The sequence below is a fragment of the Mustela putorius genome, unplaced genomic scaffold (genome assembly GCF_011764305.1).
Source record: "Mustela putorius furo isolate JIRA1106 unplaced genomic scaffold, ASM1176430v1.1 tig00004007_pilon_pilon_pilon, whole genome shotgun sequence".
Taxonomy (NCBI): Eukaryota; Metazoa; Chordata; class Mammalia; order Carnivora; family Mustelidae; genus Mustela; species Mustela putorius.
The window spans coordinates 9459728-9474927 of record NW_025422145.1 but is presented as its reverse complement, the minus strand read 5'-3'; the positions used below and the strand labels follow the sequence as shown (position 1 = coordinate 9474927).

Sequence of the window (15200 nt, the reverse complement as noted above, 5' to 3'; positions counted from 1 at the left end):
TAGGCTGGGGGAAATATAAGTTCATTTTCTTTCTGCTCCTTAGTTAAAAATCATTATAGAAGCTGATTCTATACCTTGCAAGGCAAAGTGCATTAAGAAATAACATGCCCGGGGTGCCTGGCTGGCTCAGTTGGTAGAGTGATCTTGATCTTGGGGTTGTGAGTTCGAGCCCCACGTTGGGTGTAGAGATGACTTAAAAATAAAATCTTAAAAAAGAAAAGAAAAGAAAAATGTGCCTAGCCTAACTAATCCTTTTCACTGAGGCCTGATGCATTCTTGGCAAAATCCTAGATGACCCGGAATGTTGACCAACTCTCTTGTAATCCTGAGTTTGTGGCACTAATGCCTTTAAAGGTTGTTGTGTGTTTTTTTTTTTGTTTTGTTTTTTGTTTTAATTTATATTTATTTTATATTTTGTTTTGTAACTTTTGCCAGTTAGAAAAAGCTGTTTAATTCCTTTCGAGAGCTGTTTTGGGACATTAGAAGAATATCATTTGCTATTTTGAAAGTACAATGGAGGAACTATTTTTAATCCCTCTTCCGTCATTGCCACGATTAGCCTGTCTCTAGGGCTTTAGCGGTGAAGACCGTTTAAGTTTGCCGCATCCAGTGACTGACTTTGTGAACCTGCTTTTTACTTTTGATTAGGAGACTTCAAGAATAGCCTGGGTGGGTAGGCTCCCTGGGAAAGAGGCGTTCTGGCAGGTGCTGGGGGCTGACTGTTGCGGTGTGAAGTGGAGTGTCCTCGAGACAGTCCTTTGGGGGAACTGCTAAATGGGGACAGCCACTCACCCAGGGATATTTTTCAGACTTGACATTATCCTCTGCAGGAAAGGGCCTTATTTAAAGGGACATTTCCATTTAAATGGTTAAGAAACCTGAACCACTGTTACGACCTCGCGTGCATCATTTGGCACCGGAGAAGCAGCCAGGAAGCATGTGGGCCCTCAGAGCCAGAGCTCACTGTCTGGTCATTATCTTTGGAGCTGGTCCCTGAGGCAGGTCAGTCAGTCCTCACAGAGCATGGCTGTGTGTTCTGGGTGTTTGGTGTGTGAGTGTGTGTGTGTGTGTGTGTGTGCGCGCGCGTGCATGTGCGTGTTTGCACATACCCTATTAAGATACAGGTAGTATCTATGTTATCCTGAGAACATATACCATAAATAGCTCCTGGGCACATGGATAGCAAGTATACAGGGAAGCCACATTTTAAAAAGACACAACCGACTTCAAAAATGAGAATTTAGTAGCATTTAGGGGTAAGAGATCCTATCATTCATTTTTCCTTTTAGGAGATTTAAAAACATGTTGTTGAACTCTGAAATGATGTATGTGGGGGATACAACCAGAGAGAGCTACTTCTTAATATACCCGGGAAATAGACAGTCTGTCTAACCTTTGATTCAGTAGATGATTTGTGAGGACTAGTTCCCTCCTTGGGACAAGAAGATGGGTGAATCCATGGTCAGTGAGACGGAAGCGGTCCTCATAGACTTTCCTGAGTGGTGGGGGAGACGAACCACTAAGACCAGCCACGGTCAGGGTGCGGGCTGTGCTCTATGGCAAGGGAGCGAGCAGGCAGGCCAAGACTGTTAGGGGTGGGAAGGCTTCTGTGAAGAAAGGGCATTGACCCTGGGAGTGAACACTCTCCACCCCTCTGCTGAGGTGAGCTCCGGAAGCAGTGCATCTCCTGCAACAAAGAGCACCTGGGCCATGCTCTGTGCATCCTGTGTGTTCTAGAACGTTCAGGGTTCCACATCCAGCATTGTACCCAGCTCCTGAGCTCTCAGGCCAAGTCCAGAATGTGCTCCTTCTGTTCCCCTTCTTAAGGCTGACATAAAAATACTCAGAAAGTTTTTAAGAACTCCAAGTTGTGCCTTGGAATTGTGCCTTGTGCCAGGTAATGGGTGTCACGCTTCAGATGAGAATTCCGGTGATCTTCTGGCCCGAGGCCATATTCCTTCTTGCCTTGTGGAAGGGGAGGGGGTGACTGTCCAATGGAAGAGGTAGGATAGTCCCTTTGATATTTGGGGCCTATGTCTGGAGCAAGCACTTCTGCATTCAACTTTCTAGAATCTCAACCAGTCATCTCAGCAGCTAATAAGAAATATTGAAGACCTCAAAAACAAAAAAACAAATAAAACAGAGAGAAAGAGAGAGAAGTGTAGCAGAACATGAGAGTAAGAATAAGAAGAATCCATATATGTTATCTGACTTCAAAACAGGGAAGAATTTGGGGCTGTAGTGAACTACTTGCTTTGTGGTTTATGAACTTCACATGGGATTTCAGAACCTATTTCTGTCTCCACTTTCATGTCTCCCTGATGCCCACAGTGCAGATTTTAGGCCAGTGTGATTTGCTCTGGGGTCAGAAAAGAATCACAATGATCTGATTCTTTGGGATGACGTTGGGTGGGGGAGTTAAATGTCCCCTTTCATGGGGCTGTGGTGCTAATTAATGACTGGTGCCTGTGGATGGCAATGATGTCATCAAGCCTTCCATCTTTAAGACTCGAACTGTGGACTTTCTTTGCTTTCCTTGTCAGAGAATTGCCCCTGATGCAGCCAGCAGCCTTATTTCCTTTATTTGTTGGTTGTATGAGATTCTGCGTGTGCTAGAGAGTTTGATTTTGAGGAGACTGCGGCTATACGCCCAAGATCCAAATCACCATGTCAGACAGATGGTCACCTCCGAAACTCACTCCACTGAATAGGGTGCCCATTGGACATTGGCAATGAAATAGTCTACCTCATACAATGAACTGGAACTTGCCTTTGATGGTGCTTGGTAATAAGAGAGGCCATGGAAATGCAGCTGCTGGGGCACACTGTAGCCTTCTCAGCAGACAGATGTCTGGGCTCCACTCTGAGATTCTGATTGGGTAGACACATGGCAGCGTTCAGGAATCCTAATGTTCATATGCTAGGGCCCCCACTTCCTTTCACTGGGCAACCAAGTTTGGGACCCTCTGACCAAGAGTCAGCGCCATTCGTGGAGCAAACCCCTCAAATTCTGTCTTCAGTCCATTAAAGAGCTGTTCCTGCACAACTCACCGGTTCGGCTACTTGGACACCTCACATGGGCATACCACAAGCGATGTCCGAGACAAAGTTCTTCTGTTATGGAGCATAAAGTCTTATACTAGTCGAATCATCCAGACCCATCCTCATCTCAGATCCTCACAGTGGGTCCTATTATCAAAGACTTCTCAGTCCAGTCCTCCAAAGTAAAGCTGCTTATTTTTTTCTCTATAGAATTCTGTATCATAATCATTTAATTTAGCTTGGATCCATCCCCGGATGGGATCTCCTATAGATGAGCTCACGTTGACTTTGGAAAGTTCTCTCTTCAGGCAGACCTTGGGCCAGCACCTCTCTGAATACCCCACGCTTTGGAAATCCCTTCAGCAATGTAGCGAGAGGTTGGGTTAGCACTAGTAGCTTGACTACTTGTTGTTTGTAATTACTCTTTCTTTTATCAGTGTCCCAACTAAGCTAGAAACCAACATGCCCCTTTACTGAAGTTTACCCTGTTGCAAATAGGCATCCCGACACATTGCATTGTTTCGCCAGAACAAGCTGGGCAAATTTATACTGGAATGGTTTCAAAAGGTTGGTGTATATTTCTGAACAAGATGTACAAATATTTTTAGGGGTTTTAAAAATAATGTGTCATATTCTCTGTACTCTTCTTAGGAACAGTGTCAGTGAAGGAAAAAAGGTGGTTTTTGACAATGTGACGTTTAGTGGGGTTGTTTTTTGAGGCTGAAATATTAAAACAAAATATGCCAGTGGCGAAGGAAAGGGTTTATTATCTATCAGTAAGAGAGGTAGCGCCCAGAGTGTTACTGCGAATAAGTCTCTTAACTGAGCTCCTTTATTTTCTGTTGACTTGACAAGTGGCTATCAAGATAATGTCTTAGAATGTTACACGGTATATGCATACGTTTCCCTTTTCAGTTAATGAAGTTAGCCTGGAAAGTTGACTAGTTCAGAAGCGTGTATGTTTTTGAGGGGCGGGGGAAGTATTGATATAAAAAAGGGCAACTTGAACTCTTTGCATTATTAACCAATTGATGTTTATTTCAATTCATTTCATGTGATTATTTTGTTTATTAGATCAAAGAGGTTAAGATTTATTATGAAAAAGGTCTTTCCTTTTTTTTTTTTAGGCTTCTAATTTTTATTTTTAAGAAGTTAAGGCTGTAAAATTGACAAATCTAAATAACCCTAAAATTGCATGAAGAAGAGATGTTCTTAAGACCACACGGCATGACTCTGTAGGCAATGTTAGAAGATTTTGGCATTCATTGTTGAATTCCGTGCACACGTTTTATTTTATTTTATTCTTAATTTGCATGTCAAGAAAGTGGTTCCCTTTTTTTTTTTCCTCGTTATTTCATTTTCTTCTCTGTGAAGACACTGTAAATTTATTTTGATCTCATTTTCTTTCCGTTAGACTTATTTTCTTCTGTAGTGACATTTAGAAAGGTATTTTTGGTATCATTCTTTGAATTCTTCAGGGGTTACAGCTAACTGGTGACAGAAAAAAAAAATCTTGTTCACATTTGTCGCTTACTTATTGCACATCTTTGTATTCTTATAATTTCTCTAATTTGCATGTTACAGAACTGAAGCCAGGACAAGAAATAGAAATTAAAGCGAGAGAACGTTACACAGTGGTCGTTGACTGGAATAATAATGTGCATGTTGTTTTCCCCTTCTCCCTCCTGCATGCAGGGATTTGGTTTCGTAACTTTCGAAAATAGTGCCGATGCGGACAGGGCGAGGGAGAAATTACACGGCACCGTGGTAGAGGGCCGTAAAATCGAGGTGCATGTTCAAAATATTTTCCTTTACATCTTCTTTATAAATGTCTGCTTCACGCTCATTCGTTGTTCCAGATGCATCACCGTGTCTTGTATGTGACCCTACTCCCTTCTCATTGTTTATATATATATATATATATATATTTTTATATTTATATATAAAAAGGAAAACTGGCCTTACTTTTTTTTTTTTATTTCACTTTATTATGTTCTTCTTATTACTGACGAAAGGTGAATGGCAAAAGTGAGACAAAAGAAAGGTTACTCTGAACATTTTTTTTTCCTTAATTTTCTGTGTTTTAATGAGCAACGGGTGCAGTAGGTTCCAAACAGTGGAGACAGTATGCAAAACAAAACCAAAAAACAGAGCAGTTTCTTTTCTTTTTTTTTCTTTTTCTTTTTCTTTTTTTCCTTTTCTTTTTCTTTCCACTGCAGGGTTGACGAGGGATCCACAGTGGTGTCCAAATTGACTCAAATGGCGAAAGCAGTAGCATTCGGAAGAAAAACTGTTTATTGTTTTTAAAAAAAAAAAAAAAAATGAGAGGTCTTTGTCACTGAATCTTTCATTTTTTTTTTTTTGTTGTTGTTGTTTGTTTTGTTTTCGTTTAAGAAGCCAGTTTGAACCTTTGCCTTCTTTCAGTAATAAAGTAAATAACCGAACAGGATTTCCTGTTAAATATCTGGCCTCTCTTCACTGAAAAAGAAAAATAATAAAAATAAATGCTCAAATTTGGATACTCAGAATCTACTCTTTCTACCACTGGATCTCCCTCAACATGGCCACAGGGTTATATTTGTTAAAACTTTAAAAAAAAAAAATACCAGTTAAAAATGCTTTAGTCTTTGGAGTAAGATGTTGCATATTTTGCCTTTCGTTTTCCCCCCCCTCGACGATAACGCTTAGGCCCCTCACCAAACTCTCAGTAACCATGGTAACTGTATACAAACCCATGCTGGCGATGGTGGTGAATGGTAAGTGGTGAAGTCCATCTGCCGCTTCACGTATCTAGTGCTGGTTATCTCTATACATATATATACCACGTGGTATTTTTTTGACTTGTCGTATTAAGTTTTCTTGATGCTCTATTTTTTTGGGTACCGGTACGCCTGTAATTGAGTGTACGTTCTAAGCGAGCCTGGGAGGCACTGACTGGATTGAGACATGACAGTGCACATCTTACTCAGATCGTTAACTCCATATTGTGTTAAACAATGCACCCTCTCTTTTATCCTTTTGTTAGCTGTGACTTTAAAGCTTGAATGATCTTGTTAATTCTTGCGATGTCGAAGGCTCTTGTTTCAAGTGTTGAATGCTAGATGTTGCTCTCCCGATGGTCCTTCCCTCCCGACGTGTTGCACACAGCTAAATCTTGTTTGTCCCTTTTTTTTTTTTGACATTTATGTTCCCTTGTACCTTGTCTCTCCCCTCTTCTACTCCACTGCATGTTCCTTCATATGAATTTTATTTTGTGTTTAAAAATATTTATTGTTTCTGTGTTACCATGGAGTACACGCATGCTTTTAAGTCTTCAATTATGCAGTTCCTTTTAATTTGCTTTTACTGTCTCCTTATTAAACTTTTAAATGATATGACATTGCTTTATTGAAATGATTTGTAAGTTAAAATGGTTATGAAGTAAATGTAATTATAAAAATGTATGATTTTGTTATGCACCTACTGCCTTTTATAAATTAAAATGCATTTTAGTTTTTTTTTTTTTTTTTAATAAGTAATCACAGTCATAATGCATGCAACTAATTGAACTGTGGGCTGGCCCTGGAATTTGTGCTCATTTGAGTTTTCTGTGTACATAGGTAAATAATGCCACAGCACGTGTAATGACAAATAAAAAGACTGTCAACCCTTATACAAATGGTAAGTACTTGACAAGAACTCATCCCTAGCTCTGTATCTCTTAAGTATCATTTAACCAGGGAGTATGTTTCCATAAACTCTGTTAGCCTCGGTGTGGCTGCCAGTGTGGCTGCTGACCTGCTACAGTGAACCATGTGAATCAGTACAATATTTTTCAGTGACTACTGAAAATAGTCTGTTGGTGAGCCCTGAATATGTCAAATCACCATGTTGTACACCTGAAACTAATGTAATACTGTAGGCCAACTAGACTTAAATAATAATTTTTATAAAAAGATAATTTTCACAACAGGGGCAAATATAGTTTTCAGGTCAAGCATGCCTGCCCTTTCCTCCAATCTCTCCAGACTAACTCCCATTTGGGGTGAAATACGGTCATTCAAGGATGACTTGGGTCAATTACTTTGCTGTTATTTTAGTAAGTTGAGGGAGAATGGAAGTTTTGTTTCCTTTTTTTCCACCACCACAACATCTTTGCTCATCCCTCGTCGTTTCTGGAAGAGGGGCTTCAGAGTTTGGTTCTGGCCTTAGGTCTTCTCTGGAGCTGTGAGAGTTTCAAAGTGGCTTGGAGGGTGTCTCCTGAGGACCACCATTGGGTGGGTGCAGTCTTTCTTCCGGTTCCCCAATGCTGTTTTGAGCCGGGTGAGGATGTTGTCACGTATTGCAGACCCCTTCAGGACAACGCATCTCTGTCCTTCCTAACCAAGAAGCCCTCTCAAAACCCCTCATGATCAGAATTCACATTCATAACAAGAGTTGAGAGTGTTCTACCATTTTGATTCTTTAATCTTTCCCAGAACGCATCTCTCATAAGATACTTAAGGTGTGGGGGCCAGCAATAATACTTAATGGTACCAAAAAGCTGGGAAGAATTTAATGCAGTAAATCAAAGTATACACACTAAATGGGATACTATACCCATTAAAATGAGCCAGGTGAGAACTCTACAGAGCCCCTAATGAATGAAAAAGTTTTAAATGGAAAAGTATAGCATGATTTCAACCAAATTATGGAAGGCATTGCCTCAAAATGCTAATGGTTGAGTTGAACTAGAAGACTGGAAGACATTTTTCCTCTGTTTTGTAGGTTTGCAAAAATGATTTAATTTAATTGCTGTCATAGAGGAAAATGTATGAAACTTTCCATTTTTAATATTTTAGTTACATGTGAGACATGGAAATAGAGATTCATTCCAAAAAATAATAACAATAATAAACATTAATGAAAAGGTTAAATATATTTTGAATAATGCCACTGCCAGCTCAGTGCCCTAGCTCCCCAGAGGACACCCCGTTATAGATTATTATCTGTTTTTTGACTTTGCACTTTTATGCATATATATGTAATAAGTATATATTTGTAATATACATGGTGTCATGTACACACTTTTTCTATAAATGTTATTGTGTGCACGTCATTTTTCATTGGCTTTTAGATATCAATAGGGAGTTCCTTCAATTTTAATGCATAGAGACCAAACTCATTCTTTTTAGCAATTACATAACATTCTCTGAAATGGATATATGGTTTTATTCTTTTATTTTTAAGATTTTATTTATTTATTTGAGAGAGAGTGTGAGCAAGAGAGTGTTCACAAGCAGGGGAGGTGACAGGCAGAGGGAGAAGCAGACTCCCTGCTGAGCAAGGAGCCCAGTATGGGATCTGATCTGAGAACCCTGGGATCATGGCCCCAGCTAAAGGTAGAGGCTTAACCGACTGAGCCTCGCAGGCATCCTGATTAATGGGTTTAGTTCTACCTTCTTTCCGTACTGATTGACATTTGAATTTTGTGTTGTTGTTATTATAAACAGTAGTATTAGCATTTAGTAGTTTGGGTTTTCTTTTTCTTTTCCCTTGTGCATTGACTACCAATTTGGCTAAGTCAGTCTGTTCTTATTTTTAAAAGGGGCACCATTAAACAGAGATATACCCTCAATATAACAGGGCTCCAGCTGGAAAGATCAGAAGAATTGTTTATTCTGCTGACCCATTTTTCCAGCTCCAACCACCCAAGACATGGCCTTAAATGGTATAGAAAGTCTCCACAAGGGGTGCCTGGGTGGCTCAGTGGGTTAAAGCCTCTGCCTTCCGCTCAGGTCGTGATCCCAGGGTCCTGGGATCGAGGCCCACCTTGGGCTCTCTGCTCTGCAGGGAGCCTGCTTCCTCCCCCCTCTCTCTCTCTGCCTGCCTCTCTGCCTACTTGTGATTTCTCTCTCTCTGTCAAATAAATAAAATCTTAAAAAAAAAAAAAAGAAAGAAAGAAAGTTTCCACAGCAGACTGAGTGCCCAGTGCTGAAATGAAACAAATTTCTGATGTATGCATCATGAGGCCTTTCTACTTAGGTAAAAATGATAGCTCTGCAACTTGCCAGAGTTAATACATGATGACATCAACCCCACCGCTGGGCATTTCCTGTAATGACGAAGTGGGAACCCTGTGCATGTGCACACGTGTGCAAGGGAGTTCTAGCGTGCGTGTGCGTAGGTGCTCAGGTGTGTTGATGTGAGAAAACGAAGCAAGGGAAGGCAAATATTGTTCCCTAAGCCATACGGATGCATGTTTATTTTAAAGGAAGTTATTGATCCATGTCCTACCCAGGGTTGAACACTAGCCCAGTGGAATTTAGGGACACAGTTCAAAGCCCATCCATTAATAGCCAGCATTCCCAGAACAATGACCATGTGGCATCATGTTAAGCATTTTAAATGTTCCAGACCCACATGAAGTTCTACAAAGAGGACCTACTTATCCCTGTTTTAAAGAGGCAAAACCTGAGGCTGGAAGAGATGAAGTCCTTAGTGAAGTCTTTCCTTTTTGTTCTGGAGTAACAAACCTTGTGGTCATGCCTGTGTGAATACAAGAACGTCACTTCCCCTCCATCATCTTACAGACCTGCACACGAAAGGCAACGGACCACAATACCAAAAGGATTCCTATATGTTCAGCCCCAAATGCCTGTTTTTGAGGCATCAGCATCCCACATCGCATTCCAGGTAGCCACGCATCCTGAGTTTCCGAGAATAAGTCATTGGGTTTCTCATCCCAGTACCTGAAAGAGAACACTTGAGCTTATCCTGTCATGTGGACTGAGTATGAGACAGTCACAGCTGAACCGACTTAAGAAACAAATACAAATCCCAATGACATAAAGCAGCTAGATTCTATAGGAGAGATTGTGGAGACTCTTGGTAGTCAAAGAACAGCAGTTCTCAAAGCTTTCCAATCCATCATTTCTGAGGGTTATCACTGCGAGGAACCCTTCCCATCAATTGCAATACAACAGAAGATAATGGGGCCCTCTCTGATCCTTAACAAGGGTGACTATGTTAAAAGGGATATTGTCACCACAAAAAGAATAAAAAGGAAGGAAGGGAAAGGAGGAAGGAGGGAAGAAAGAAAGAGGCACCTGTGTGGCTCAGTCACTGGACGCCTGCCTTCGGCTCAGGTCATGATCCCAGGGTCCTGGGATCGAGGCCTGCATTGGGCTCCCTCCTCAGTGGGGCGTCTGCTTCTCCCTCTCCCACTCCCCCTGCTTGTGTTCCCTCTCTTGCTGTGTCTCTCTCTGTCAAATAAATAAATAAAATGTTAGGAAGGAAGGAAGGAAGGAAGGGAAAGAAAGTTGCTATGTGAGATGATGAATACGTAAGTTAGTTTGATTGTGCTGATATCTTGCAGTGTATATGTAATCTCAAGTCAACAAGTTGTACACTTTAAATATGTACAAATCTTAGTTGTCAATTATACCTCAGTAAAGCTGGGAGTGGGGAAGAGAAGATAAATCAGGTCCCATGAAGTCGGGTCAAAATGAGAAAAGTTACAGTCACCAACGTACACTTCAGCAAATATAACTTCCTAGAGCCATCACATTTTGAGGTCATCTTCACATGGTGAAATATCACTGTCAGCGCCAGCGTCACATTCATGCGTCCCTTCAGTCACATGCCAGGCAAGAGCTTAACCAGCCACACAGCTTCCGGTGAAGCCAGAAGACCAGATCCTAAACACCTAAACCCAGCGGGCTCTGTTATACCAACATCAAGGCGTTACATTTCCTAAGACATTTGAGCTTGGATATGAGAGAAGACTGTAGAATGACATCCAGGGTTCTGCAAACACTATTGATCAGAGAGCTTCCCAAAGAGGGAGTTGGGCTACTTCTGTCTTGCTGATTCCTCCCCAGGACAGCAGCCCTCAGACCAGAGCTGGGGTTCATTGTACTCTCTGCAGATCAGATGTTTGCAGTGCAAAACAAGTTGCGAACCAGATTCTTTGGGATTCCCTGGATATTGGATGTGGATTTTTTTTTTCTCAGACAGCTTAGGAAGGATAAAAATTGGACAAAAAACAACAACAACAACAAAAAACCCCCAAGACTATAGAGAGAGAAGTAGACCTTATATCAGCTCTGCCTTTCACTGGCTTCTGAACTACAGGCAAGTTGTGGAAACCCTCCACACACCAGTGTTCTTAAGTGGAAACTGAGCTACAGTGGGACCTACTTTCTGGGCTATTTGTGTTTATTACGGATTTAAGTGCTCAACCTAGGACCAGGTCTACGAAATGCCCTAAAAATTTAATTACACAGTAATCTCAATAATAAGTAGTCATCTTGTTTCATTTTTGCTAGAGATCGTAAATTGAATTTCCTGATAGACATACTAATTTCAGGATCAAATATTCAGATGCCAGCAGAGGCTAGGCAAGTAAAATAGATAAGCTAACAGAGAGGGTTTGAAAAACTCACGTTCTTTTTGAACTATCTTCCATTTCCATACAAGGAAAAGCAAAATATTTCTCTATTAGAAGGAAAAGCAGGACAGGATAATAATCAAAGATTGCTGGCATTCGGCCTCTAAGCCAAATAGGGAGCATGGGTGTCTGCGGCTAACTGGGGGCTAAGTGGTGTGATCCCTGGTCACTTCCAGCAAATTGGTCTGTGTGGGATTCATACTCTAAAGTGGGCTATTTCTACGGAACTTTCAAGAAAACCAGAAATCCTGTATTGTAATGAAATCTGAATGTTGGCCATGAATATATGTTGCAAAAGAAAAAAAAAAAATAGTGGGCGAACCAAACGCAGTGTGCAACTAACTTTTCATTTTGGGCGTTGCCTGGCATCTTCAGTAGATGTCTTTAGAAAGCATTGGTATGCAGTTCCAGAAACCCCTGTGGTGCATTTAAGGGCACTTTCTTGAATATGTTTCTTTGCTATCCAACCCAACAAAGCCCTAGAGAAGACATGTGCAGATTTTTTGTGTGCACATTCAGACTTGACTTTTAAAATCTAATACAGCCATAGTTAACTCTGGCGAGCTTAGGCAGCGTTTTTCTACAGCAAGCTGGCAGATGACCTTTGAGAAGCTAAATTTGAGGAGGGGAGTGCTGATTTGGATGCAGCCCCTTGAGACCCAGCCCTAGAGGGGGGTCTCTCTACAGAGCTCCTATGTCTGGTCTCTGCTCCATTGCCTTGTTGTATGGGCGTCCCTGAGAGGCTGGGAGCAGTGGGCTTTCTCAGCTGTTCTCTTTTGTTGTAAGCCTCATTGTTCGGTTTAATGTCCTTGATCAAAATCTCTGAATTTGCAAGGCTTGAGGATGTACACAGACTGCCTGAGAACTTAAAACGGGGATCATTTTGTCCATCTTCCTGACAGTGCAGTCTCCTGTCTCCAGCAGGGTTATCCTAAGGGTCTCTTCCAGGTACTGGAAGGAGTCACAGGGACTAGGAGGCTATCTGCATGTGATTTACATACATTTACATAAGCCTGCATGAGCTCTTTAAGTCTGAGCAGGGGTGATTCTGAGGGTCTAGATCCTTACTTACTCTGCCTTGAAGACAGTCACCCCTAACAGAGTCCTTCTTTATTAGATGTATATCAGGAAGCAGGTCATTGGAGATTGGAAGGAGACAGAATCCTAGCCAAAACGGAATGAGCCCATTAGAAAAAGCTCTCTATTCCTTCTGTTCCTTTAGAGCAAAACTAAGTAAATATTTATGGAGCCTTGACTATTTGCCAAATGCAGTTTTAGGTGCTGGGAATTCACATTGGACAGCACTCTTGTTCACTTTACCATTAATTTTAATGAAGGGGAATGGTTATAAAAACAATTAGGAATAAGAAAGAAAGAAGAAAGATAAACCCAAGTAGTGTTAACAGTTATGCAAAAAACAAAACAGGGAATGGAATCAGGGTATAGCTCAAGGGGAAGGAGTGGCATTGAGTAGTCCGCCCAGGGAGGACTCTGGAGACCTCCATAATATCAAGTCAGCTTTGTCAGGAGCTGGGGAAAGTTCTCCAAGCACAGGGAGCAGTGGATATAATCCAGAATTGATCTCGAATGATCTTGGGTGGTTTTGTAAAAATTTAAAAGCACAGTGTCACCGTATTTTGGAGAGAAGGGAACCATACTATGAAGTAAATGGACAGAGGTTAGGTTGTATGAGCTTGTGGGTCAAGGATAGAGTTTGTGTTCTTCTAAGTTCAGAAGGAAGCTGTTGAATTTTGAGCAGCAGAATGGCGTATCTGATCCACTCATTTAAAATGGGCTTGACCACTAGGAATCGAGTGAGTAAAGGAAGGAGGGAGAAGAAGAGTGGGAAGAGATAGAGTGTGTTAGGACATTGTTGCTGGGTCTCATCCAGGTGAGAAATAGAAGTGTCTTGGCCTGGAATGGTGCCAATGGCGAGGAAGGGAAGTTGAGAGCATGGAAATGTCTTTCAACGTCTAACCAATTGGATTTTCTATAGGGTAGGAGGGTAATGGGAGAATCAAGAAATTATTTATCAAGAATTTTGCTTTGAGGAGCCAAGTGGATGAGAGATGCCTTTTGCTGAAGTGGGGAGATTTGCTGAGAAGCAGACTGCAGGGAAGGAGGGAGGTAAGAAGTTGGTTTTCATGCCTGTGGTATGGATCAGAAATGTCTTTGGTTTCCATACATCGGAAGCAGCACTGGTTAGGAAAAAGGACCAATGACGGGGAGCAGGGCAAAACCTGCAGGGGTGTTTCCATGACATTTCATTTTGCTGCTCACAGATTCCAAGTCGGTTTCTTGTGAAGGAGATCTTATCATTGACCTTTCTCAGTTAGTACTGGCATACATGAGATATCACGTATCTCCTAATGAGGGATTGTATTCTTTACATATTGAATAAGTTTTCCATGAACAGACATGGTAAGCTGGGAGGTAGTTGGTGAACAGATAGATAAGGGCATGAAGTGGCCTTCCCTGGGAAGACACTGGAGCTCTAAATAACACCAGGTAAACTTTGTCAAGAGATGATCAAGCAATCAATTGATAGATAGGTAGATAGATGAATAGATGAAAAAGAGGGTAGAGAGAAATGATGATAGATGGATAGATCTATGGATAGATAGATGGATCAATAGAAGACTGATAGAGATTTGGTAGAAGGCTTCAAGGAAATGAGGAGAATAAAGGCAAATGAGAGAAACATGATTTAGGATAGTCTTAGATATCTCTGAGAACTCTGTTTCACTGAGAAATTGAGAGACCGTTGGCATAACTTATAGTCTTTGAGAGTTCCATCAAAATTAATCAGTGGGTCCACATTCAGCAAATGGTATGTCCCAGTTTGTGTGTAGAAGGCAATATTTAAGGAAGCTAATGAGGATGTATATAAAAAAACAAAATCTTATTTCAATAGTGACAAAAAGACCCCGTCTCCATCACCAGTAGAAGTTAGGGACATGAGCAGAGTATGGAGGGATAAAGAAAAAGAGTGATAAACTCATAACTTAATTATTCACTTAATATGTGTCCTCATATACTTTGTTCACAAACTCGAGATTTCTGTGGAGGACTAGGGAAGAACATTAAATATGTCCAGGTACTCCTGAAGCTTTATTTTCCAACAGTTTGCTCTATATTCTGTTTGAGTCCATGGACTTGAGTTGTGGACATTAGTCCACAGATCACAGAAATTGGGTATTCTCCTTTTTTTAGGAAATAGTAGAATTTTAATTGGTCAAACTGAAGTCCTTTTCCAAATCCATAAAGCACATTTTCTGAAATGTGCCAGATCATTTTTATTTTTATATCATTATAGCAATTTCTATATGGCAAGATGTGGTTAATATAACAGAGGGAGGTGTCAGTGTGAAGTTTCAGAAACCGTTGGGACAACACATCTCAGAATTTTATGTCTCTTTCTGGTGATCTAAAATTGGGCCAGACGTTTCCATTAATAAGCCTCCCAGGCACGAAAGCATTGCACTTTGAAAAATCCTATCCTAAGACCATCCTGGGGGCTGTAAACTAGCTAGCTCATTCAAGTTGGATGAACGTTCTTAGAAACAAAAATTCTTAGAAAGTTCTAGAAAGTTCTCTGGTTCCTCCAGGGTCCTATCTACTGAGATATTGAGCCTCTGTCTTCCTTAGGGGATCAGTAGATTGTGGCCACCTCTTGGCTGTTCTTAGGTGCATCACTTAGGTCAGATGAAAAGATATCATATCTCTCCCTTCTGGGAAGAGCTCTCCT

At 41.1% G+C, this 15200-nt stretch overlaps 1 protein-coding gene across 18 annotated transcripts in view; it reads left to right on the top strand.

Moving 5' to 3' along the window:
* RBFOX1 (RNA binding fox-1 homolog 1) overlaps window positions 1–15200 on the top strand; it is a 1454978-nt gene that overhangs the window by 1337130 nt on the left and 102648 nt on the right. For all 18 annotated transcript variants that reach the window (XM_013055188.2, XM_013055180.2, XM_013055189.2 and 15 more), the window contains 2 exons: window positions 4738–4830; window positions 6642–6702. In XM_013055188.2, the coding sequence (XP_012910642.1) occupies window positions 4738–4830; window positions 6642–6702 (154 nt within the window). The remainder of the gene's footprint in view (window positions 1–4737; window positions 4831–6641; window positions 6703–15200) is intronic.